The sequence below is a fragment of the Zeugodacus cucurbitae genome, chromosome 6 (genome assembly GCF_028554725.1).
Source record: "Zeugodacus cucurbitae isolate PBARC_wt_2022May chromosome 6, idZeuCucr1.2, whole genome shotgun sequence".
NCBI classification, from domain to species: Eukaryota; Metazoa; Arthropoda; class Insecta; order Diptera; family Tephritidae; genus Zeugodacus; species Zeugodacus cucurbitae.
In genome coordinates this window covers 69,791,915-69,818,425 of record NC_071671.1, presented here as the reverse complement: position 1 = coordinate 69,818,425, position 26,511 = coordinate 69,791,915, and the positions used below count along the sequence as shown (strand labels likewise).

Here is a 26,511-nt window from a genome sequence, read left to right as displayed (position 1 = left end):
TTTTTAATATACATATATAATTTATTTTTAGAAAGAAAACATATTTAATTACAGTTACATTAACAGCTATTTTACAAAAAATTTCCTTTTCAAAATTTGTAGTTTTTAAATTTTCCTGCATGAAAGTGACTAAATCTAGGAGCATTCCTAGTTCCTTTAAAGACTGAAAATTCAAGCAAATCCCATTATTCCTATTCCATTATATTACATGCGTCTACAGGAAATAATGTAGTCTAAAAATGGATCAGACTTTGAATTGAATACAATAAATTAGCAACAAAGTAAAATTGAATTCCCACACTGAAATGTTCAATCCATTCAATTTCGCCAAACAAAAGCCAGCCAGACACAGGGAATGCCAATCTATCATACAGCAAGAGGTCAGTAGACGTCGTCACGCTTGCCGCTTCAACACTGCTGGCAGCCGGAAATTAAATTTCCTTGGCGGAAATTTATTCAAATGCAAAATAGCGCAACGTCGCGCCTTCGCTCTTAAATTTCCGCAGAAATGCCGGTCTCCGGCATGACAACTTAACAAAGTGGCGAAAACAAACAAGTTGGCAAAATCAAAAATCAAAACAAAGCGCCACAACTTGCAAAGATTGCGGCGAAAATGTGGAGCAGCAGAGGCCACGGCCAGACGGCTGGCGAACTTATGCGGCCTATTCCAACGGCGCTGGTAGTCAGTTGGCGAATGCTCGCCAAAGTGGTCGGTTGTGTTTGCGCTTCGTGAAATAAAATCCGCTTGGCATCTAACGGTGTTGGAATCCATACATATACAGATGCCATGTATGTGTGCGTAGTAATCGTGTCATAACGGTAGATGGTGTTGGTGATAGTTAGCAAGGCGAAATTCGCACGCTCCCCCATTGTGCAACAGCTGTCTGGGTCATTGGCCGGCGGCGGCGACACGACCAACTTGTGACCAACTAACCCGACCAACTTTAAGAATATCGATTTTTGTGAAAAGTGAAGTGAAATTTTGGCGCCAGCCAAAGTGCATGCGTTCCGTTTTATGCAAATTGTTTGATCAAGTGGTGAGACAGCGGCGTGTGGCACTACTGTATGTGGAATTATCGCTCAGTAGCGGCGCGTAGCGGGAGACCGTCTTCCGTGCAATTGTGATTGACGTAGTGTGACGCGCGTAGTGACTTCTCGCCCACGCTTTGGCGCTCGCGATAACGCTATAAATATGCTTGTGCTATTTAATAAAAAAATATGAAATTTAATCATGAAAATATATATATGTATATATACTAACCACTGAATATGCATGTGAGCTCAGCTAATACGGCATACGCTTGCCACTTATCGCTTGCTAGCTAGTTAACGATACAAAAAGGCGACAAATTACACGAGTACGCTAATACAACAGCTGGTGCAACAGCTCAGCGCGCTCAGTATGTGCTTGTACATGAGTGTGCCGCATTGGATTAGCCTGGAACGTTTCGCCGGTGCAGTCTACGATGGCGCCTCGCGTCTAATTGAAGTGTCGGTGGTGTTATTTCTACTCAATTGTCATAGTGACAAGTCCGCCTCGGCTGCTACACGTGGCAAGAGTGCTGATGCACTGACAGCCGCTGCCACTGGCACTGCCTCTCGTGCTGCTTCAAGTGCCTCCGCTGAGGCTGCCGTTGCCGTCGTTGGCAGCGATTCGACGTCGCTTGTGTTGTGCGCGGATAATATTGCCGACAAGTTGATGGCAACAAAAGTGTCAGCACCCACAATTAGCCACACAGTTGTGCTGGAGCAACCGCGTGTGTAGTGTTGAAGAAGCTGTGTGTGCGCTGTGATTGTGAAAGTCTCGCGGTGATACTCGTAAATATTTAATGTGAAGTAAAATTGGAAGACAACAGCAACAACAAAAGAAAGTTCTGAATTCTTCACACAATTAATAGATAGTGAAAGTGAAGTGTGTAAAGAGTTATTAAAGAATATTGTTGTAGTGATTATGAAAAGCATATTCATAAAACTTGTGAAATATCAGAAATACAACTAATGTCAGAAAAAAAAATATTAATTAAAATTAGTGAATATGTATAGCAGTGCTTGAATTGGTTAAATATAAATAATATTTTTTTATAAAGCAAGCAAAAATAAATAAATATATTATTAATAAATAAATCAAAAATAATAGTGTAACCTGTGTGATAAAATTTTCTAAGCTGTTTATAAGATTAATCAGCAGCTGTGAGGTAATTATAAAGCAAATATTCCATAATGTGTTTGTGTATGTGGACTTCCATTGAACTTTGTGATAAAGACCTAAGAAAATATGCGATATAGCGGCAATTTATAGAACAATTTTATAATAAAAATTCTGCTGCTTTAATGGGTAATACAAAATAAACTTGTGAGTTATCTTTGGATGAGGTAGCGAGTCATTTAAAAAAGAATTATGTTGACCTACTTAATTCTCTAAAATACGATAATTATAAGCAATTATCGTTCTACTAAATACAACACCTTAAGCACGGTGAAATGTTAAAATGCATTGGAGAGAGAGATAATGTCTTAAGTTCTTTTAAAATATATTCAGACATATTGAAAATATTGCAGTGAAAGAGAAAAGTAGAGAAGAAGAGTGTGTGTGATAAGATACTTCACTACCGAATTTTTAAATATACCCCCAAAAATAACTTAGAAATCGTGACAAAATTTCAAAGGAAAAAATTATGCAGAGCAAAACAGTTCAGTAAAACAAATAGGTGTTTTTGCCGACTTTGAGATTTTTTACTTTGCCGGATTTTACAATATTCAAAGCCACTATTACATCAAATAAGCTGTAAAAAGCTTAATCGAAGGAAATAATAATTGTGTAACCAAATTCTTGCGATGAAAAAGTTTTTCAGAAAGTGTCTCAGCTGGTTAGAGATGGTTTAAAATTAATAACAAAAAAAAACAACAAACAAATAAAAAAAATTAAAAATTATATATAAAATTTCACAAATCAGCTACTTTGATCCCCAGACGCAAAGAAGCCCTCCACTATGAGTCTTTGACATATCGAAAAAACGTTTTAATGAGTGCTCAATGCAGTTAAGAAGTGAAATTATTTGAGTTCTTCTTCAAATTTAAAGTGGTACTACAATCATTACAATTGACAGTTCACTAGACGTGAAACGAGACAACAGGGTTCTTTAGCGTAATTAGATTTAGAAAAGTGAATGTTTTTATGAACGAATTTTATATAAAGCCGATATGCAGTTTCTTAAAAAATATATATTTATGAATCTCTACAAAATGATATCGTTGTGATATATACGGGTTGGAAATTATGTTGATACATATAAAGGTCCCTGAAGTACGATATCATTTTCAAGTGTATTTATTGCTTACTTTGTCTGTAACAACCGCCAATGTCAGGATTTCTTTAATGAGCTTGGCAATTTTCGTTGGTTAAAAGATCACATTTCATTGTATATTCATAAATTATTTGCCAAAAACAGTACTGTAATGATACCTAATCTCAATATTCGCCAGATATGACACAGCGTGATCTTTTCAGATATCCCTATTGCAAATTCGTTTACGAAATAAAGTCTATTCCCGTCTGCCTTTAAACTGCAAAATGTGATCCCATCGCTATTCTGATCAATATCGACAATTTTTTTTCTAATAGCGCTTACCCGTTTCTTATCAATTTTTAGTCGTTCAGCTTAAAATTAGTAGTCCTTTTATGGATAACCTTAACCACAAAGTGAAGAATTTAGGCTATGTTCTAGCGGAAATGCAGTCGCCAAGTAAATATTTTAAGTAATCATTAGCAGGATTCCTAAACAGTTTATTTATTGTTCATGAACGAGGCACTCACTCAACTATTTTTTGGAATTCTTGAAGAGATACTAAAACTGACATACAATTTTCATATAGCTTTCGAATGGAAGTAAATGTATTAAACTTACAACATTGCTTCCGTCGTTTTTTTTTTTTTTTTGTAAATTTTAGGCTTTTTTCACTTAGGACAGCCTCACCGTACGTATTCGAAAGCATTCGATGAACCTCAGGCGCACTTTTCTTGGAATTACAAAAGAAAAGCAAAATTTCCCGCAAATGTCGAGAATTCGACAGTTGAGTTCAGTTGAGAATAAGTTTGGGATGCAAACAGATCTCTACAAATATTTTGTTGGGTTTATGTTGACACAAATGTCCAAGATCGATATAAAAAACCGATTTAATCGACCAGTGCTTGACCCTAGATACATCTATTGGAAGGCGGAAGCAAAGTTGTAGACCTAATATATCGCAGGGAATGTTTATTGAAACCACTAGAAGAATTTTCAGCAGAAAAAAAATTATTTATTTACCACCAGGAAGCCATTAATGCTGTCATTCAAACAACATTTAAATGGAGTTCATTTACATATAAATTAGTCATCAACATATGCTTATATGCTTTCTTCCTTTTATGATTGATTGCGTCGATTACAAAGTCAAATCCGCCGCTGCCAATTACATGTGGATAACGCGCGTGTAAATCGATTAAATCTTAAAGAAAGCAAACGTAAATACATTTACGCATTTACATATTCACACGCTTACGTGAATGAGTACGAATTCTCCAGTCAAAAAGTGCTAATTGAAATTCTGTGTTTGTGTGCAAATACACTTAGCATGCGCTAATTGGCGAACGTGTGAGCTCTGCTCTGCTCTCTGGTGCATACTCCAATGTAATATTGTGTATTCAGATGTGAGTGTGTACTTAATAAATCAAGCTGGTAGCGCACAATTACAATTAGCATATGTTTATTTGGTTCTTTTTGTTGTTGCTATTACTTAATACACATTGAATTGAGCTCATTTAGACGCAAGTGTTTAACGTCACTGTTGTCACAATAAATAAATAATAAAAAATAATTTATTACCGATTCGAAATTATTCAACTTAATTTACTGTTGCAATATTTATAGCATGATGCTAAATATTATAATAAACATTTAATTAAATCGCAAATATTTTCACATTTTATTTGGCAAATTGTATTGTATGCTCATTAAGCGAAAATTTTAAATTATAAATTTCATTTCGAATTAATTTATCGTCCCAAGTGCAATAAATTATAATGTACACCCATCGCAAACCGCCCCCGCTGAGAGCTTAAGTATCAAGCAGCATTCAGTTAAGTCATTAATTATGTTTATATGTGCGCTTGTGTTCAACTATATTGCCGTGTATAAAATATATTTGGGGAAACTCTGCACGAGCACTAGGGCGCTCGAAGACCCTCTCGAAGAAAGAAAATGCTGTAAAATATTACGGTTTATTTGTAGGAGCCCAGCAGAGAACCGAGGGCACTCAAATAAAAATGAATTATTGAAGATTAACTCACAACTGTGCACTTGTATGTCATAAATTAACATATACAGCGGAGGAAAGTGCTCACACACAGCGCTACACCGTGGGTTTGAACACGAAACATTTTTAAATAACTTTATTTGGGTTGATTCTATAAATTTACGTGCGTGCTCTCTAGAGAAACGCGCTAATCCATAAGAGAAGGTGATATGTGTTTCTTCAATTGAACTTTTCATCTTAGAGAAGGCCTCCTTTCAGTTGGTATCACATTGAATATTTTCGGAATTTGTGATGCGAAACGAATTGGTTTCGACTTCGAAAACTAACGGTTTACTTAATCACAATTTTAGGCATATTAAATATAATTCCCTGAGGGATTTATGAATTTTGAATGAAATATTTTTTGGTAGTCAATTTCAAACACGAAATATTAGTAGATACTTATTAAGGAACCTCTACACTGCTTCTAAAACTAGTATTTGATTTCTCCAATAGATATTATTTATCTACCATCAAAATATTGTGCTTCAAATCAGTTTAATTTTTCAATATTTTTTTCCAATATTTTTTGTGCTCTTAAATCCCGTTGCGCGCAGAGACTGTGTGTGAAAATGACAAATAAAGCGCGCGTGGTAATAAATATAATCGAAAAAGTTTTGCGGTGGCGTGAGATGAAAAAACTCGGCACTTCTGTTTGTTTGTTTACTGTGAAAATTTTTTCTCATTGTTGTTATTTATTCGCGAAACGACAAAAATTTGTCACCTAAGTATAGCTATTTTTTACACTCGCATAAAGACAAATGGAAGCGCTAATGCATATGGCACAAAACTGTCGCTGGCAGATGCTTTTTACGAAGTTTATGAATAAGTCTAAAAAAATTAACTTCTGCCTCGATTGAAATATGGTAAATTCAAAAGTGAAATAAATTTAATATCGCAAAGCGATAATATTTTGATTTTGATTTTGAAATTGGTTTGAAAATATGAAACTAAACTTTGATTATTTTAAAACCTGAAAACAGTAAATTGAGGATTTATATACATTAGTGACATATTATGAAATTCATGTATCTATCATCCTAGATAACCGTAGACCCTGCGGTGATATAACATTCGAAACGAGCTAGAGTTATCTATACTCCGATATATACCCAAAAAATATTTAATTTATATTTGTGATAAAAATCACCTGATAACTAAGGGATTTCAGACAGCTATAATTAGCCCGCTATAAGACACTAATAGCAATTTTACTTACTTGAATTCATTATTATAGGGGTCCCTAATTGTATGCAGAAGTACTTGTATTGTTTACATACAAGCATTGCCTATATTTAGGATGATGTTTAATTATTTTTATGGAAAGAGTTGAGAATACAATAGTTATATAATTTTAAAACAGCTTAAATAGGAACGATAATATTCCTATATTACAGTATAAGAACACACTTCCCACTAGCCTATAGCATTTTTTCTTTCCACTTTCAATAAGCATTGTAAATGTGTCAAGGATATGTCAAACACACACTTTGGCGCCACGACAGTTTGCTTTTTTAATTAACCATCGGATTAAAATTGAAAACATGATTTTGTAATAACCCACAAACACTTACAGTACCTGACAGGCTTGCAATGAATAAATAGGAGCAAAAGTAATTACTCATATTTTTTGGATAATTAATTAACCTTCACAAAGCACAAGTGTATATTCACCAATATTAACTCAATTATCAATTATACGGGTTATAGGCTACGGTCGGTACACCACAATAGAGGATGCGTCCACAATTTAAATTAAATTCGAAATATCGTTTTGAATTGCTGACAATGATATCCAATTTAAAGCAAAGCAATTAAAATTGAAAAGCGAATAACGGTATAGGTGAAACTGTGGTGAAGGAAGAAAATACGATGAAACGTGAAAAATGTGTACCAAAGTGAGGTGTACTTGGTGAATACGTTAAAATTCCGTTACATGCGTTCCTGCGTCAGTGGAAATACGCCAAACAGCAGCAACGAAATTAATCAGAAATGCGAAGGAAAAACGCAAATTATGTGTTGAAGTGCAAATAAATTGGAATAATTTTAAAAATTAACATTAATTGAAGCGCGTTACGACATTGACAGAGTCACGGTTCGAAGGCGGGTTTTAAATCGAATTGTGTACAGTGATTGGGTTTATCCTTTGTGTGGATAAAAATGAGAGTTAATCGTACATATTACTGATATCAGTACTTGTAATGAATTCTCTGCGGATATTGAATTTATTTCTATTAACTCAGTTAAACACAATTTTAAAGGATAATTAAAAAAAAAGTTTTATAGGGATTTGCTGTTCGCTATAGCTTTTTCAAACTCTACTCTAAATTCTTTTCTTTGACATTTATACTTTTACTCGTACTAAAATTAATATTTGTAATAAATATAACCGTTTGTTTTGTTTTCCCACTGTGCGCAAAATCAGCCATTTCCTTGTTTCCTTACAAAATATGCGCTTTCGCAAATGAATTCCTTATGCAAATGAGCCGTATCAGGGGTTTTCTGATTTCACACCACATCTCCTGTAGCTGGCCGACACACTCTGCGGTGGTCGCTTTGTCATTGAGTTTGTCTACTTGTTGTGTTGGAGTGTTGGCGTCCTCAGTTGCTATTTGTCGCTGCCATCAAGAAGAAATCTTAATAATCAATCAAATAATTTATCCGATTATCATCCCTCTTAAACCGCTTGTGTCAGCGTTTCGTGGGTAAAATTTCTGAGAGTGATTTCGAATATTGCTATATTCTTAGGAGCAAATTGCATTGAATTTATATTATTTTAGTGTGACTATACAAATACAGTTTTTAATAAAAATTAACGTACAAAATAAAAATTCACATAGAATTATAAATTTTAAAAAATATAAATAGTTTCAAAATAATTTTGATATTTTCCTCCTAATTTTTATTAGTTTCACAATCGCAGTAAAAATATGCGTACCATTGCTTTTTAAGACGACTGTATACTCTTATTGTCTCAAGATACGCACCATCAATTCAAACGCGACTGATGAGGACTTCGTGTGAAGAGGAAACCGCCATAACAAGTGGTGTCAAGAAATATTTTATATCAAAGATCATAATAATGAATCGTTGGCAAACCGCATTGTTATGCACAGCATGGCCATAATTCGAAGCAAAAGGTATTGCCGTTGCTTTTGTTAATGTTGGCCAATGGCAAACTGAGTTGGGAGTGATGAATTATGACATCGGCTACTCGGCAGGACCACCTCACAACCCAAAGACCGCAACGCACAAAATTCGTAAGCTTGCTAGCGTTTCTTTTATGAGCCAATTTTCATTTTTTGCCCATTTTATTGGGTGTGCGCGATATAAACGAAGGGTAACTTAATTTTGTTTGCTTTAATTAAGCAATAATAACTGTGAACGATGGCCAAATGGCACGTTCCAAGTAATAAAAGTAATCGTAAAGCGTGGATTTTTTTTTTCGGAAGATGAAGATGGCATTTGTTGTAATGAAGAATTGTTGCTCCCAAAACACCGCTTATGGTGAAAAAAGGGGCTATGACTCTTTTATGGTTTGAGGGCATACAACTAATTGGTCAATATTTGGTCTTTCAGTTGCTACGTAAAACCTTAGTTCATCCTCATTGACAGCAGGCATAGTTTTGTGCTTATTTGATTCCTGGAAAAAATCTGACAAGCAAGCTTTATGAAAGCTGCCGGATGCTGTTGTCAGCACGGTTGCAAGGTAAGCAAAGAAACCACACAGGTGAAGGCTCAAATCAGAGTTCTGCCAACGATTGCAATATTAAAATGTGCTGGCATGCCACAATTGCTCGCCTGAACACTTCATTTACAGTTGATCACGTTCGCACTGGCTTCGATTACATTTTGCACTTTCACCTTTAACCCCCATCCCCATGAGGCCGCGACACCGCATGGTTTCATCTGTTGACTCGTAGTGAATTGTGCGCTCATATCCGCTAAGTCGCAGCTTCCTCCCGCATATTCACTCCAACCGAGACCGACTGCGGTAGCTCTCAAATATTTAATGTAGTTATTGTAGAGAAGGGCGAAGGATGGTGGTAGATATGTATATAACGTGACTGAATTCACACGGTGACAAAAGGGCTGGCCCTCAGCAGGCATGTCACGCAAATGCCGGTGGTTTTAAAGTGCAAACAGAAAGTGAATTCGCGAAACCTCATAAAAAGCTGAGATTTTATTTATATTCCCCACTGCGGCAATCCTTATATCAGCCTTTTTCTCATTTTGGAAGCCCGCTTTTGTTGTATGCATTTCAACAGAATTTGGATTCTTTACCTGTAGGATGCAAGTGCGTTGGAGAATCGAGAATCTTTGCCGTTGTTTGTGACACCCGGTCATGTGAAGGTGTTTGTTGTGAAGATCTAAAAATATATATTTAAATTTTAAGCGCTTTAAACTCCGAATAGCTGCACATGCAGCATGCACTGTGTCATTTATATGCTGAATAAGAAGGGTTCTTACAGTTTCCTGAAAATTGAATAGAACCACTGTTAAGATTTGTTGTTTCGAAACAGTAGAAAACCATCGAAAGACTTCAGGCCTTGAATTCTGAGTCATAGAGGTATCTAGTATGAGGTTTATATAGGAAACAATGCAGCTTGTGAATATGCTGGATATTTTTGAGAAGAATTCACATTTGTTTGAGAAAGTTAATTCAAAGATGTAAGTATAATAAACTTTTCAGATTGGAATAAGAGATTTTAATATCCAAAATGGTAGTTAGTAGTTTTCTAATCAACAATCACATAAAAGACAAAGTATCAGTCTAGTTATTTATTCATGCAATCCGACAAAATTCCAGATGCAAAACAATAACTAAAGTGAATTTAAAATGCAAACTTACAAAATGCGCTTTGTATATGTATCTATGTATATAACAATGGCATTTGTGCAATAACGAGCGAGCAACTCCAACTAGCTACAGTTCCCAATCCGTTCCTGCTGCCATCAACACACCGTTGCATGAACGACAGCAACTGCTGTGCCAGATGTAACGTGTTTCATAATTAATTGCTTCGCTTGTTTTGGCAACAGAAAACGAAATTACATGAATACATTTGCTTACTCTGTCAACCGTGGTGTTGCATACTGCTTCTGGCACCTTTCAACGGTAAATGTGATGCAGTTAGTTGGCAACGCGGATGCAACACTCGTCAGCTCTCCGTTAGTTCTTTGTTTTTATGAATATGCTGACAGCGGAAGACAACTATAAGCGATGAGTGGGAAATGTATATGTGTATGTATTTTAGACACCTAATATGTTCCTCCAGTCAGGACACTTTCACAGGATTAAAATAGTTTCTAGGTTTATAAAATTTCCAATTAGTTTAAAACGTTTATATGTATGTAATGTTGCCTATAAATTGCCTATAAAGTAATTTTATAAATATATACGATTTATTTTAAATTTTAGTGAAATTTTAATTCTCTTATTTTCAGATCTTTTATAGTTGCAAAAAATATTTCACCGATCGCTTCGAGAAGCAAAAAAGAGACTGAAATAGTGCCCAAAGCAAACTGCGGCAAAATCAATCCAAAAACAACAACAATACATAGGAGTACAATAAAAAACGAACGAATAGTATCGAAACTGGAAAAGCGAATTTAGTACGCGAAAATGTTTCTGGCAATAAATCAAATGAATGGGCAGGCGGCCAAAAGGCGCAAAAAGGAGAACAAAAGGAGGGTGGCGGCAGCAGAGGTTGCACGCGGTGGCAGTGCAACAATGCCGGCAGGTGAAATACCAGCGGAAGCAGAGAGGACAACACCAACAACAGTAACAACACAACAGCCACCACCTTCATCAATTGACGCAACTGCATCGGCGGCTAGCTCGACGGCCAGTTCGACGGCCAATCTCATTGACGATATTCTGCTGGATATTGTAGCCGAGAGCACGACAATAACAGCCGCTGCAAAAACTACCAAATCGACAACAAAGCCGTCAGCGGAGGAATTGCAATCGACGGCAAAATGTAAAAAATGCCAACATGCGCTTTCAAATAGTGAGCGCCGCCAGCAAAGCGATCAGTCGCGTGACGAACAGCAGCACCTGCATTCGAAGACCTCCGCGCTTTTCCAGTCCCCCTCCAATTGCCGCTGTGAATGCGATTGTGTGAATAAAAGTTTATACAGTTCAGCAACGGCGTCCTCAACCTCAATCACACCCACGTTTAACCCGCCAAAGCCTTCATCGTCAACGCCACCTGCGACGCTGCCCACTTCATTGTATGCGGTGTATATGTGCCTTGGTACGCTCATGCTGGCCGTGGCCACCCTATCGGTGCTCTTCTACTCGCATGTGCACTCCATCGGCAACGGTGATAGTGAAAGAATTAATGGCAAAATGCCAACGGCGACGATGCCGACAGACGCGCATTTGAATTTGGCGGCATTCCGGGAGCAATTTCAACGTGAGTTGCTCGCATCAGAGCATGTGTTGCGCGGCATAGTGTCACAAGTTCTGGACCAACGGGAGGGTAAACAAAATGAGCAGGCTCCAAGAGAATACAATGTCGTGTTTGGTGGAGCTGAGCCGATCCATAGCCAACAGCAACGGTAAGTAGTGAACCGGAATACCACTGAATGAATTTAATGCACATCACTGGCCGGGTGCGTTCAGTCTGCAGGCGATGATTAATTGCATTTGCAATATACAACAATCGCCCACTTATGCTCCATTTTACTACGTACGGTACGGTGTGGTGGACGCCAGCTCTTGGGAGATATTTCTGCGTGACTAATTTGATTTTTACTCATGGCATGGTTGTGCTGGTCGTGCATTGGGCTACTAATGGCTTATTAAAAAGCTATCAATATTGTGGGTGGAAAATGGAAAATTAATGCTGCTAAAATGAGTGACTGATAGAATTTTTTTTTGCTGAGTGTGCCATAAAAATCAGCAATTTGTAAAGCTCTTTTCTGAGAGCTCTTTACCCACTTTAAGAACCATAAGCAAAAGTACATACATATCCAATTTTGCTAATGTGGTGGTTTTCATGCACCAATTATTTTTTTAATAGTTCCAGATTTCTAATATTTTGAGGAAATTTTAAATAAATTGTTACAATAATTAAATTATTTCTTAAACTTAACACTTAATTCATTCACCACTCTAACTGAATATAAGAAAGAGAGCGAGAGAGCACCCTCTATCGCAAAAGTCGCAAAACTATTTGTATGAGTTTGCCTCCATAAGTGCCTTAAAATAGCATCAAGTTGCGTGTTTTTCTTTGCCTATGCCAAGTTCAAGGTGAAACCGCTCATCCAGATAGTCTGGAAAATAAATGACGCAACTTTCGCCCGGCACGCACCTCACTCCCTGCCACACAGTGACGCGCTAATTCAAACACGAGCGTCTCTAACCTCAACATTAATGTCGGCGAGAGGCGAATTCTCGGCAGCAGCTCACGCATATTTGCATTTAATTGAATATTTATGCCGGCAAAAGTTTTTGAATAAATTAGGAGGAATTTTAAATTAAATACTTTAAAGCGGAGGCAATTGTTGGAATGGTAATTGTTAGAGACAGTTATTTCAAAAACACAGCTTATGGTGAAGGCTAATTTTAAACCACTGTAGAGGATGAACCATATTATATAAGGATATATCTAATTATCTGTAAAACTCGTCTACAATTTTCGGCCAACCCAAATTTTATAGAACCTCTATTGAATTCCTTGGCACGTTTCTCAAGCAATCGTAGAGAAATACCATTTAAATTATATTTGAACTTTCAACAATTTCGTTGATGTTAATTTCCAGATGTCATCTTCCACTGCGCGGGTACAATGCCATTATGCCACCAGTATCCACCGTCTTTGTTGTAGTTTACAATTACGACAAACTTTTTGTGCCTTTTATAACACACATATATGTATACTATTGTTGTTGTTTTTTTATTAAACCTTTTTTTCATTTTCCTTTTGCAGCGCGACTCGTGCGACGGCAGAAAAGGCCGCAACCATGCTGGCTGCCGACGGAACGCTGGTGAGAAATGAGCGTAAATATGTAGGACATGTCAGACACGTTGCAGACACCCCTGCGCCCGCGAATCATGCAGAAAGCGCTGCGGAGCAGAGTAGCGCCAGTCCTGTGGTAAGGAGATTACGTCGCGACATTACTTCGTCGCCAGCTTCTATGCAATGTAAGTTCACTGAAAGAAGAAAGAAAGAAAATAGAAAGTGCTCGCTCAGGGGAATGTGGGCGTTAATAATGATGCGCTATGCAAATGAAAAATGTTATTTATTTATTTTATTCTTCGCTTGCTTTACCTAAATTTATTTATGACGATTCTTCTCGATTTTGTTTGTGTTATTTACTGTTTATGAAGCTTTATTTTTCTCTGAGTGTATAAATTATATTTAATATTGTATTTAATAATGATGCAACCATAACAAGAGATTGTATTTTTTGCTGACAGTTCTCGCCTTAAATACGATGCATATGTAATTATTTAATAGTCTTAAAGCTGATATATTGCAAAGTGAAATTCCAGAAGCAATGTAAGAAATGCTCTTTGAATGGAGAATGCAATTAAGAAGCATCTTATTTATAGTTCCATGCATGTTACGTATACGCAACGGGCCACAATATTTTCTTAAAAATATTAGTAAGAAATATCAGATATTTTAAATTTGTTCGATGTTGTTGCTTGCTTTAATACTTTGCTATTTTTATAGCCTTCTCTATTTGATCTCATAAATATTTATTCCGTATATGCACTATATAATTAAGCTTAAAATTCTGGGCGCCTAGTTTCAATGTGCCTCTTTACTGCTTTTACTCAACTTCACATAACCTTCAAGTGCAACGGAATTTTCGTGCTCAGCGTCAACAAAAAACTGAATTGAATACCGTGATTTTATGTAGGGTAAACTCATTAATCGTCTTGCATCGAAGCTGTCTACTCAGCAATAATTCTGCGTCGCCGAGTGCTTAAAGTATGCAACGTCATCAGGCTGAAGCAATTTACAATTCGAAATTTTATTGCTCAACTCCTTTTTGCACCTTAATTTTCCTGATTTTCCATCCACCCGGTGCTTTAACACACACACACTTTCGAAGGTCGACGCATTTTCTGCCATGACTCTGCTTTGATTTCCTGTGCTTTTCCATTTTACACCTTTTTGCTTTCCGCACCATTTTTCCTTTTTCAGAGCGTAAAACTGAATACTTGAGAATCGCATTTACTCGCTTTAAACTCCCACTTACTTGTTGTTGTTTTGTTTATTTTTCTTTAGCCGATCCCTTTATCGAATTTTTCAATCCGGATCACCGCAAAGTGCTGGAAGAGCAGGATAAGGAAATACGCAAACGTACTGGATTGAAAGGAGCCGCGCCCGGCGGTGACGAATGGATTTACTTAAACACCTACTGTCGAGTGCCGGTAAGTCAGAGTATCAACGCTTAAAAGAAAAATTGTTAAGCATTTTTAAAGCGCAAAGCTATAACTTTAGCTTATGATGGCAAAATAACATTCTATATTTCACTTTTAATAGGAGAAAATCATAACTGGTTTCTGCAAAGGCACCCAAGACTATTGTCCGCCTGCGCCTCAAGGTCCACCGGGTCCAGTAGGTCCCAAAGGTACGACGGGACCACCTGGACTGCCCGGAATTCCCGGACCAAAGGGGAATCGCGGTGATGTTGGACTACCAGGACCGAGGGGAGTCGATGGTGCGAATGGTCCGATTGGACCACGTGGCCCCAAAGGTGATATTGGTATACCCGGTCGTGCTGGTCTCGACGGACGTGATGGTGTACCTGGTGAACCGGGTTTGGATGGTGTACCGGGACGAGCTGGTGCCGACGGGATACCCGGCAAAGATGGTCTGCCCGGCTTGGATGGTCGAGACGGTCTGAATGGCAAGGATGGCAAAGATGGTGCTGCCGGTCCGAAGGGCGCTCAGGGCCCACCAGGAGAGCGAGGACTGAAAGGTAATTGAGAAGAGGAAATATAACTTTTTTTGATTGAACATTTTAAATATTATATCATCCCTATAAATTTGAAAGATTTAAAGTAAAGTGCATACTGAAAGACGACAGAGAAAATTGAGGGTACCTATGTTCTGTACGAGCATACGGAACGTGTATACGGTATTTTTATTATATACTCCTTTTGTCAACACTTTGCTTCGAATTGGCGAGTTTCCTTTTTGTGTTTTCATTGACATTTACAATTTCCGTTTCCCTCGTATATCATCCTGATTCAGTCACTGTAGCAACCACACCTACCATTTCACCAGTATGCCAACGAAGTGAGCTCACTTCTAACTCTTGAAACTTTTGCCGAACTTTAACCAGCTGAGTAATTACACATTTCCCTGTAAAAGATAATAATATAAAGCGAATTTTCTCACTCAAACCAACATCAGCATTGACATTAGTCCTTTTCCGGTAACTGAAATTGCTTTTTCCGTTATTTGTTAGGAATTATTGTCGGGCGTTGCATAGTTTTAGGGTTCCCAAAATGAATATTTGAATTCATTACTTCCTTAAGGCGTCATTTAGAGCACTTTCATAGTCCACCGTTACTCTATTTTTGTTTCAATTTATTTCTGTCGCCTTACAGAGTCGGCCAATTTAAGTTTTTTGCCTGCGTGTCCTTGCTACACACTTACACATATACTTGGTGCATAGTGAGTTCGATTATTGTTCCTTACATTTTTCCTTTTGTTTATTGCTTTGGTTGGTACTTTCTGTTTGTGTTTGTATTTGTTTGTTTACTGTTTTGCAATTCCTTCGTTCTTTCGTCTACTACGTCGCTGATTTGTTGCAGTAAAAGTTTTGAGAACGTGGTCGAAACTTATTCTGCAATCTAAAGAAGTGTTGATGGCGGCTAAAAGTATGCTTCATAAAAAGAAATTGCTGGCAGAGTGAATTGAAAATGTAATTTAATTTTGAATAAAAGAGTTGCCAAGGCTCTTCACGTCCTTGAATTTGCATATCGAAGTATTTACAGAGGTTTTTAAAGAGTTTGTACTTTAGCTGGGTTGTTTTTGGATTAAAAAATTTCATTTTTGGTGATTGCTTAATTAACGAGATTGCGAGGCGGTACAGTACCTAAAAGGCTTTCTTGACGTTGAATGTTCATACTGTAGAATATATTACTTATATATGAAAGGATGAAATCAAGTCTAACAGATTTACAATACATCCGTAGGTATTGCTGGACCCCGTGGTCGGCCGGGAAAATCTGGAAAAGATGGTACGCCAGGAATTCCGGGAATCAATGCATGGAAGGTGCAGTTATTAAATGGCAGTTTCTCCAATGATTTACTCATTCCACCATCAATTGCTGGTGGGTATTTGCAAATTTTGATTATTATTAAACCCACTTGTTGTGTACAAAACAGAATAAAATGCAATCTATTGTCATTGCAGACTTGAATACGCCGCACATCGAACGTTTCGTTATCGTTGAGGAAGGAAAGACACTGAATTTGAGCTGTGCCGCCAGTGGCAATCCGATGCCGCACGTTGAATGGCGACGCGATGACGGGCGCACAATTAATATTAACGGCGTCGAAAGTGAGTATAATCGAGTTTATTACAGCTTGTATAAGTGTGGAGAAGCCGCTTTTAATAGGAGAATTTCCATGAAATGCCGCTGGTCAAAAGCCGACGGCAGTTTAATTTGAATTTACCTATGATTTCAACTGCGCTCTTTCATAGTTGACTATTTTAAAGTTTATTCTTATTAAATATACTTTTTATTAAAATATACTTTTAGCAATTGCTTTCATATCTGTATTTCGCTTTAATAAATGAAATATCTTCATTGTTAATTTCAGTGTCGTCGGTTAGTGGGCCTTATTTGAAATTTACGAATATCACGCGACATCAAATGGCTGCCTACACGTGCTATGCGGATAACGGTCTGGTGCCAGTGGCGAATGCCACCTTCCTCATTCAGGTTCACTGTAAGTACAATCCAACTAATGCCAGTATGAATTTGATTAAAATGTTTTAAAAGTTAGTGTTTTTGAGCACTAAAGTGTCAGTCAATTTTAGATGAATCATAAAAAGTAGACATTATTTTTGGTGAAATTCAGATTTAACAAGTAAGGAAGGGCTAAGTTCGGGTGTAACCGAACATTTTATACTCTCGCAATTTATTTACTTAACTTTATTTATTTTATATAATACACAATTTGACCCACATATTCGTTATATATATTGTATAAAGTCCATTGAAAGTTGGAAACCCTAATATTAGGTTAGAAGCACCGAGGTCCTCATGTTTGATTAATGGGGCCTTAAAAACCTATGGTCCGATTCCGGCGATTTTTAGAATGGGGCTGCCGCACTATAAAGGTGGTATTTGTGCAAAGTTCTGCATCGATATCTTCACTAGCGCTTACTTTATATATTGTAAAGTTAACGATTCAGATCATCTTCTAAGTTCTGGTATATCGGAAGTAGGCGTGGTTGTGAAGCGATTTGGCCTATTTTCACAACAAATCATTGGGATGTAAGGAAACTATTACAAACCAAGTTTCATTGAAATCGGTCAAGTAGTTCCTGAGATATGGTTTTTGACCCATAAGTTGGGGATGCCACGCCCATTTTCCATTTTGTAAAAAAATCTGAGTGCAGCTTCCATCTGTCATTTCTTATGTGATCTGGCGTCTTAGTGTTTCTGGAGTCTTTCGTTACTGAGTTAACTCACTTTTAGTAATTTTCAACCTAACCTTTGTATGGGAGGTGGGCGTGGTTATTATCTGATTTCAACTAATTTCATGTGTGTGGTGGGGTACGTAAGAGAACTGACAGCAGACTGTTTGGTTTATATAGCTTTATTGGTTTGCGAGATATATACAAATAACCGATTTGGGGGCGGGGCCACGCCCACTTTCCCAAAAAAATTACATCCAAATATGCCCTTTCCTAGTGAGATTCTTTGTTCCAAATTTTACTTTTATAACTTTATTTATGGCTTAGTTATAACACTTTATGTGTTTTCGCTTTTCGCCATTTTTTGGGCGTGGCAGTGGTCCGATTTTTGCCCACCCGAAAGCAACCCTCTCACATTCCCAAGGAACGTGTGTTCCAAGTTTCATCAATCATCAATTCATCAAGATATCTCAATTTTTACTCAAGTCATCGGTTGCACGGACGGACAGACGGACAGACGGACAGACAGACTTTCGGATTTTGACGCGTCTCGTCACCCTGGTCATTTTGATATATCTAACTCGTTTAGTTTTATGACTTACAAACAACCGTTATGTGAACAAAACTATAATACTCTTTTAGTAACTTTTGTTGCGAGAGTATAAAAAGCATTTATGATAATCTAATTACGTCTGAAAGTGAATCAATTTAACTTAACAAACTAAACTTTCGCTGAAAAAGTGGACTAGTGAGCGTATTAAGAGTTAAAAAGCCACACATACATATTTCACTTATTCACTCAAAGTGTTTGTAGAAAAAAATTTCATTATTTACGCAGGATATAAGCTGAATTGGAAAATAGGGTGGTGTGAATAAAAAGAAAATTATGTATAATAATTTTTTTGGTTCATAATATTTTTTATAAAAATATACTACAACAAAATGTATCGTCAAAAAAAAAGTAAAAAAAAAAATTTGTAATTTCCAAACTTTTCACTTTTCGCCATAAATTTCAACACAAATATTCTTCATATTTATTTTCTATGATATACGTGCAGTGCACAAACGTTTTAAACTAAAATATAAATTCTCTCTCTTCTTCCCATACACTTTCTATTTACAGTTTCGCCAATGATTGCCGTGTACCGACAGATGATTTATGCTGAGTACGGACAGAGTGCAACGCTTGAATGTATGGTGAGTACGACAATGTAGATAAATATTAACACTTTGTAGGGAATAAATATTTTTCCATAACTAAAATAAAATATATTTTGAGGTTAGAAAGTGGAAAAGAAAATTGGAAAAGAAAATTCCTCTGTTTTTCATATTTTTGTATGGTGAATTGACAAGAACGTTCGGAAGATAGTGTGAAACAGAAGAAGCATTTATGAAGGAATATATTATAGCGAGTATAGTGCTTTATAGGTTTTTAGTGTGTTTTGTGGTCATAAAAATATAAAATTTAATTTTTCTCCTGGGGATACTCGTTTTCCTCATACTTGTTAGCCTCACTCATTAAAGTGAAAACACTTCTCTTCATTATAATTTATATTATGGATTAATTCTCCTTTTGTTTATTTTGAGCGTACATTGGTTTATTTACACAACAAAATATCACAAAGTGGTATTAATGTAGTTTCTATGTAATCCCTTAGTTGGTATATAAAACAAGAATAATTTGCATTTTATTTCACATTGGTCGCATGTTATAAAAACTAGGAAGAAAAAAAAAACGCAAATAATTTAAATTGTATTGAAAATGAGCAAAAACGTACGTGTTTTTCCAAACGCATTACTATATATATCACGAAATCTCCCGGGGAATACAGGGCGTATGAGTAATATTAATGTGAATGTAAATTCCATTTAACTAAACAGGTGAAATAGTTGTAGCAACAACAACAAATATTATCCATATATTATATATCCATTATTTACCTTTCGACTAATCTCTCTTGTGTATCTGTGCATAATTACGCATGAATTACAAAATAATTTTACCATTTACAGTGCAAATATAAATATGAAATTCGATTGGCTTCCCCACATTAGTGCTTGTTTTCTATTCTATGATTGTTATTTGATTAGTTTTGACTGAAAGTGGCGTTATTGCGGTCATTTTATAATGATTGTGGTGGATTTTGTGGGAGTTTTTGTGTTTTTCGTTTAATTTGCTTGTTTGTTACTAAGCACTGAAATTGTGGAAATTTAAATTTGTATTAATGCGATGGTATTTTACATTATTTTGAATAAAACTAGTTTATATTTTATTCAGTATTCGAACTACACATATATGTAGAAAATGTTTTGGATTTCAATTGAAAATACAAAATGCTGAGGGCAACAGTTTTACTTATTTTACATCAAAACATTCCATTTGGTTTTCCAGTGTTACCCTGCAAATCAAATATTTAAAGCAGTTCTATGACAGCAGCATCCTCGTTAAATAAAAATAAAATAAATTATCTAAATTTAATTAACCTAATTTTTTAAGTGAGCTCATTAAACTCAATTCACTCTTCATTATTCAAATAAATGTCACACATCAGTCATACAATTCACATAAATGAGAAGGAAAGTGTGCACGCTTTACAATTCAAAAGCTACAGAGTTGGTGAAAGCTCGCAAAAAGTTCACAAAAACATGCCTACTCCTTACAAAGTAATGTGGCCAATTTACCAGCACGCTTAACAAGAAAGGCTAATAGCCATAATGACAGCATCAACATAACAACAACAACAATGAGAGCAACAGCCAGCTCGGCTAAAACCTTATACAAAGAAATTGACAACTTGAGCAAGCATAAAAACAAAACGACAAAGGCGAAATTAAGACGACAGAGGAATGAATTCACATTCCACAATGTAAAGGATGAAACATTAGGCTAGTCATAAATTATAGATGCAGGATATTTAGAGGATTTTTAATATTTTTTGAAATAGATACAATAGCATTTCGGATAACCGGATCAATGTATTAAACAAGAAACTCAGTAGGAAATGAAATTGTATCAGTCGGAGCATTAGTTATGGAATTACCCGCGTGGCCACCCCTCTATTAAAAAGTTCAAACACATATGTGTGTACCTGTGCGTTGAGAAAAACATTCAACGCTGTCAGCATACACGAAGAAAATCTAATTAGTCGTGACAAGGTTAAACGTTCTTTTCAGCTTTTATTGCTTCATTGTCATTGCATTGCCGCAACCACTCCAGACATTCACAACTCAACTGTTGCCACTGCCTATAGCCAACTGCCACTACAAGCTACGTAAGCATTTTTTTATTTCTTTTCTCTGCGTTTTGCTGCTTGTGGATTACTGTCTCTGTTGTCACGATGTGATTGTGATTGCTTGTGTGCTCTGAGCACAACTTGTGGATTATTGTGCGCCCCTTCGGAGACCATTGTCGGAATTTTTGTAGGTGTTTATGTGTCCCTTTAGAGAGTTCTTCATGCAATTGTTTACCTGTCTATCTTCTTCGTTGCTTTGGAGGTTTATCCTTTCGTCTGATGTCTCCATGTTTTTGTTTGTATGAATTTGAGTGTCGCATAAGCACCGTTTCGCTCCGTTTTTCATTTATTACAAGAAATAAAATTAATTGTGTCGTCAAGTACGCTGTTGGAATTTGTTCTATGTCTTATTTGACATGCACCCATGCAATCATGAAAACGGTAAATGTGCTAATACTCATCTGAGACAAGTGTTCATTTGTTGCTATGGCAGGTAGATCTTAATTAGTCATATATGAGTTATTTTCTGGGTAATTAATCTCAAGGTTTGGAGAATTGGCGAACATAAAATGTAAATTTTTTATAAAATTATATGTTTATGTGTGTGTTTTCTGTTACAGGTGGAAGCTTTTCCTGAGGCGATTAAGTATTGGGAACGTGCTTACGATGGGAAAACGCTAGATCCAGGCGATAAATACCGAATAGAGACATATACTGACAGGTAACCACTACAAATACACCTACATATATAATGAATTCACTAAAATTTCTGCAACGAATACACCAAATATTTTTATACTCTTTCAGCTTCAAGACAACTATGCGTTTGACCATCACGAATTTGCGCAAAGACGACTTTGGCTACTATTACTGTGTGGCACGCAATGAAATGAATGCAACCATGGTCAACTTCGAAATCGCGCGTAAGTTAGCTAACCAGATTTATGGCCGCATAAAAGGCGGAAGAATTGGCTATAAACATTGTGTGTGATTTTTTATTTTCAGCGCAAGATCCCAACAGCGAGATACCGTATGTAGGAAAGGAAATTAAATTCTATGGTCAGCGGCCACCGGAAAGTGAATGTCCCATGTGTGAGCAATGTCCAGATCCAAGGTAAGTTTATTGGCTAACAAGATTGCAAACAACCAAAAGCAAAAGCCAAAAAAATAGCTGAGTGAACCGAAAGTGAATGGCGTTGAGTGTAACAGTCATCCTTTGAGCATCATATACTCATACGCTTTATTTGCTTCATCGTTTTCGAGGGTGGGTTTTATGGTCTTTTTCGTTTTGCCGTTTCTATTTCGTGCTTGCAGTTGCAAGTTTAAATTTATGTACTATCATGTGCATGTACATATGTTTGAGGATACAAGTTGCTCAGTGGTGTAGACGTATGGCCACGCGAACGGTCCTTTTTAATTAAAAATCACAATTTATGGCTATCCATTGACTCAAAGTGCGCTGGTATATGATGGCAGTTACCGTTATATCTGCGGACTGAAGGCAAATTCTCATATACATACATATATGTACGTACGAGTATATACATTTTGACATATTCACTGTTGATAGATTTTTCTCTCAATACATATTTATATGTATTTGTATGAACAAAACTTCATTTTATCACCTGACGCCGCTTCACCATTTGGTTGGTGTTGATGTTTTTAGAAAGTCCTACCTGAGAAAAAACATAAAAAAAGTTTCCCCAGTTAATTTTGTTCGTCGTTTTGCTGACTCTCTTGACTATGGTCAGCACACATATATACAGAGACTCGTGATAAACTCACATTTGCATGGGTTTCCATGGATCCTTTCTGCTCCATACATTAATTTACATAGCCACAAATAATACTTTAACTCCACCATTTTGTGTTCCAACTGTTATTTTATTATTTCTTTCCCACCTGTTTTCGCTCACAAGGGTTTTAACGGTTAGCACATGCCTATCTTGGTCGCTGACCACCGCTGTGCCACTCGTAAATTCAATTTACCGTTAGCACAGATCTTCCTTTTTGCTTTTTTGTGCATTTTCTTTCGATTCCATTTGCGTTTTCCAACTCCACACACTCACTTAAATCGGCTTATTAACACCTGTTTGCACTTTTTCTTTCATTGGGCCATTAAATATTCATAGCTTCTCAATTATTTCCGATAATTAATTTTATGCTTTTGACAGCCTGTACCAGTGTAAGGACTCGATTAATTCGAACTTCGAAATTCTACCCACCGGAAATTATAGCTATCCAGGACTGCCCAAGAGACAAAAGAGTGAGTTCATAGTTTTAATAAATTGTGATTTAATTTATGTCAAGAATTTCAACTTTACCATTAGTTAAATTAATTAGGAAATTAATTAATTTCGCTAGCGATTACTCATTATCTTATCCTTCTCTTCCCCATTAGGCTGGTTATTGTACGCAGTTGGTAAACCGGTGTTCCATAAGTCAGTCAACGAGATTTACGGTTGCTGGTTACGAGATCCAGTTAGTTCTGCGGATATTGACCATGAGAAGACCTACGTCACTGAAGAGAACGATACGCATAATTTGTACGAATATCCAACGAAGTTGAAATATCGCATGAATTGGTCGCCACGTCGCAAGTATAATATTCCAGAGGGTTTTCAAGTGAGTATTACTTGATTATGATATTATCTATTACTATTAGTTTATACACTTTAAACATAAACAGAGCAGCTAAATTATTTACTACAAACCGAAACATCCGATTTCTTGATTTTCTTGTCAATACTTAAATTGGTACTCACATAAAATTTAAAGCATATTGTGAATCTTTTCAAAATATTAAGATAAGAATGCTAAGCTAAGCCATATAGCACAACAAAATTTTAATTCCGCAGTGAAATATTTTTGAGAGAAATTGTCAACTCACACATCTGCGACCAACGAGTGGCTAACTTAACATAGCCAAATACATATGTTTATATATTACATATATACATATCGGTTTTCACGTGCCTGAGCGTGTGTTTCTCTGACTGCATCACACACGGCTATTGCATTGCCACGTCACTTTTTTATTTGAATAAACTTTGGACTTGTTTGTTGGACAAATATTTTGTCGTTTTAAGTGTATAAATGTGTATATCTGTGAGTGTTGTCGAGTGCTTCTCCGAACTTAGTTTGCACATCACACTTTTCTGAGGCAACATAGTGTTTACGATATGGTTGAATGTAAACAACAATAAATTTGACAACAACAACAATCTCAGCGTCAGTTGTTCTCTTGCTAGTATGTGAGTAACTACATTTATATATAGATATTTGATTACAAATGAACATGCAAAGTGGAAAGCAGATAGATAGTGTCACAAGTCAGTAAGTGAAGCTTAAGCCTTACACACCTAATTATTTTGCCAATATGATGTTAATTAGGATTTATATATAGTTTAACTTAGAGATTCCTTTATATATGTGCTTATAGCCTTTTTGCAAAAAAGACAGTCGGTCTTTTTCATGGTTGTTTCATAATTGTTTTATTTGCTTTATAGGGTAATGCTCATGTCGTCTATAATGGGTCATTCTACTACAATCAATTCAATACCGATCTGGTCGTTAAATTGGACCTGGCAACTATGAAGAAAATAAGTAAGTGGGCTCTTTGGAAATCCTAAACTTAACACTAAACTCTTAATTCATTTTCATCAAAACTTTCAATTGAATGAAGAATAAAAATGATTCATGTTCGTCGTACATAAACCAAAAAGTGCAACATTTCTTTGGTAATCTTTTTATATATACATAGAACAGAGCTTTTTTATATTTTTTGTACATACCATATATTTCCATTCATTCAACAATCATAGTGCTCTGTTCTGTTTGGTCTTATTCATACAATGGAATTGTTTGTGTATGCATTTATTCATTTAACTTGTCTTTTCACTTTACTTGTTTGTTTGTTTGTATTGCCATTACAGTTACTCCTTTACCATATGCCGGCACCGCTGTTGGCAATAGACTATATTCCACCGACCACAATTACATGGACTTCAACGTGGATGAGGTTGGCCTGTGGGTGATCTACAGCACTTATGACTCCAACAATACGCTGGTGGCCAAGGTGAGTGCTTGCTTGAACTTTTATAGGTGTGTATATACACATATGAGTGTTTACAATGACACCTCCATCTGAGCAATCCCAGCGAACATTAAGAAGATAAAAAAATCGATAAAAAATATCTATATTTACTTCGATTTGAGGTTGAAAGTTTGTTAAGTTTTATTTGGTTGTTTTTATATATTCAGAATTTTCTAGTTTTGAAAAGAATACAATTCAATTTAAGAAAAATTGTTTGGAAATACGGTAGATAATATATAAGATCTTTCAAATAAAGAACTTCTCTTTTAGCCCAATTTTTATCGTACACCCGCGTTTTTGCGATTTTCCGTAAAGTCTTGGATTGCTTCTGAACCCAAGGATCTGTTGGTGTTCGGTTGGTTTTTTGGGTTATTGCAATGCCTATCGCATGCTCGTCTCTAACAGACTCTTATATACTTTCACATTTTCTTTCACAGACACCTAGTGAAATACATTTTGATTGTCACTTTTATTGTTGTGACATCACTTCGAACTCATGAGCATGCACTCGAAGCATTAAGTACTACAAAGACAATTTAACTTCATTTTTGCTTCTTGCGAGCATAACTGACAGGTGTTTGGAGCAAAACGTGCTTGCCATTGTTGGCATTGTGCCATGGTTACTGACAAGGCTCTCTCTTTCAAGGTGGCATACGCTGTTATTATTTGCGCCACTTAAAGAGTGTGCTCAAGTATGAAGTATCTTCTCTGTGAAAAGCAAGTATTGTACAAATTGCTTATAGAAGTATACTATATTATTTGTCGCGGTGTCATATCAAACACACAATGGCATTGCATTATACAATGAAAATGGAGTTTTTGACTTCGGTCATCACCTTACGGTTCTATGCTATAAGTGCAACGAAAGTGCTTTTCTGGCACCAAAGAAAGCTTTAAATAGTAACTTTTGGTTTCTATATATTTCGCTTGATCTCTTTAGTTTTCCATTACACGTCTTGAGTTCCTTTCATCCCTCTAAAGTTTGTCATTTTGTTTCTATTGAATACGGCATAACCAAACTGCTCATATTTATGTAACGATATGGAATAATATCAAAAGACCACTCACCAGATACCTGCACATATAATTGAACTGCATCAAGTCTCTCCATTAAAGTACTTCAGCTCTTGCATTGTGCTACTTTTCTGATACTTCAATGGCCACCCTTGCAAAAATATTACTTCTGCACATTTTCTTTCTTTTTGTAGTTCTTTGTTC

At 36.3% G+C, this 26,511-nt stretch overlaps 1 protein-coding gene across 1 annotated transcript in view; it reads left to right on the top strand.

Annotated features, from left to right (window-relative positions):
* The first annotated feature begins 658 nt into the window (after positions 1 to 658).
* The window catches only part of LOC105221198 (uncharacterized), a 31,504-nt gene continuing 5,651 nt past the window's right edge, over positions 659 to 26,511 (top strand). The window contains exons 1-16 of the mRNA XM_011197967.3: positions 659 to 2,195; positions 10,783 to 11,901; positions 13,275 to 13,489; positions 14,586 to 14,731; positions 14,844 to 15,282; positions 16,508 to 16,645; positions 16,729 to 16,875; positions 17,139 to 17,267; positions 19,085 to 19,158; positions 21,815 to 21,915; positions 22,002 to 22,117; positions 22,200 to 22,308; positions 23,372 to 23,463; positions 23,599 to 23,822; positions 24,707 to 24,803; positions 25,133 to 25,275. Of these exons, the coding sequence (XP_011196269.1) occupies positions 10,961 to 11,901; positions 13,275 to 13,489; positions 14,586 to 14,731; positions 14,844 to 15,282; positions 16,508 to 16,645; positions 16,729 to 16,875; positions 17,139 to 17,267; positions 19,085 to 19,158; positions 21,815 to 21,915; positions 22,002 to 22,117; positions 22,200 to 22,308; positions 23,372 to 23,463; positions 23,599 to 23,822; positions 24,707 to 24,803; positions 25,133 to 25,275 (3,111 nt within the window). The 5' untranslated portion in view covers positions 659 to 2,195; positions 10,783 to 10,960. The remainder of the gene's footprint in view (positions 2,196 to 10,782; positions 11,902 to 13,274; positions 13,490 to 14,585; positions 14,732 to 14,843; positions 15,283 to 16,507; positions 16,646 to 16,728; positions 16,876 to 17,138; positions 17,268 to 19,084; positions 19,159 to 21,814; positions 21,916 to 22,001; positions 22,118 to 22,199; positions 22,309 to 23,371; positions 23,464 to 23,598; positions 23,823 to 24,706; positions 24,804 to 25,132; positions 25,276 to 26,511) is intronic.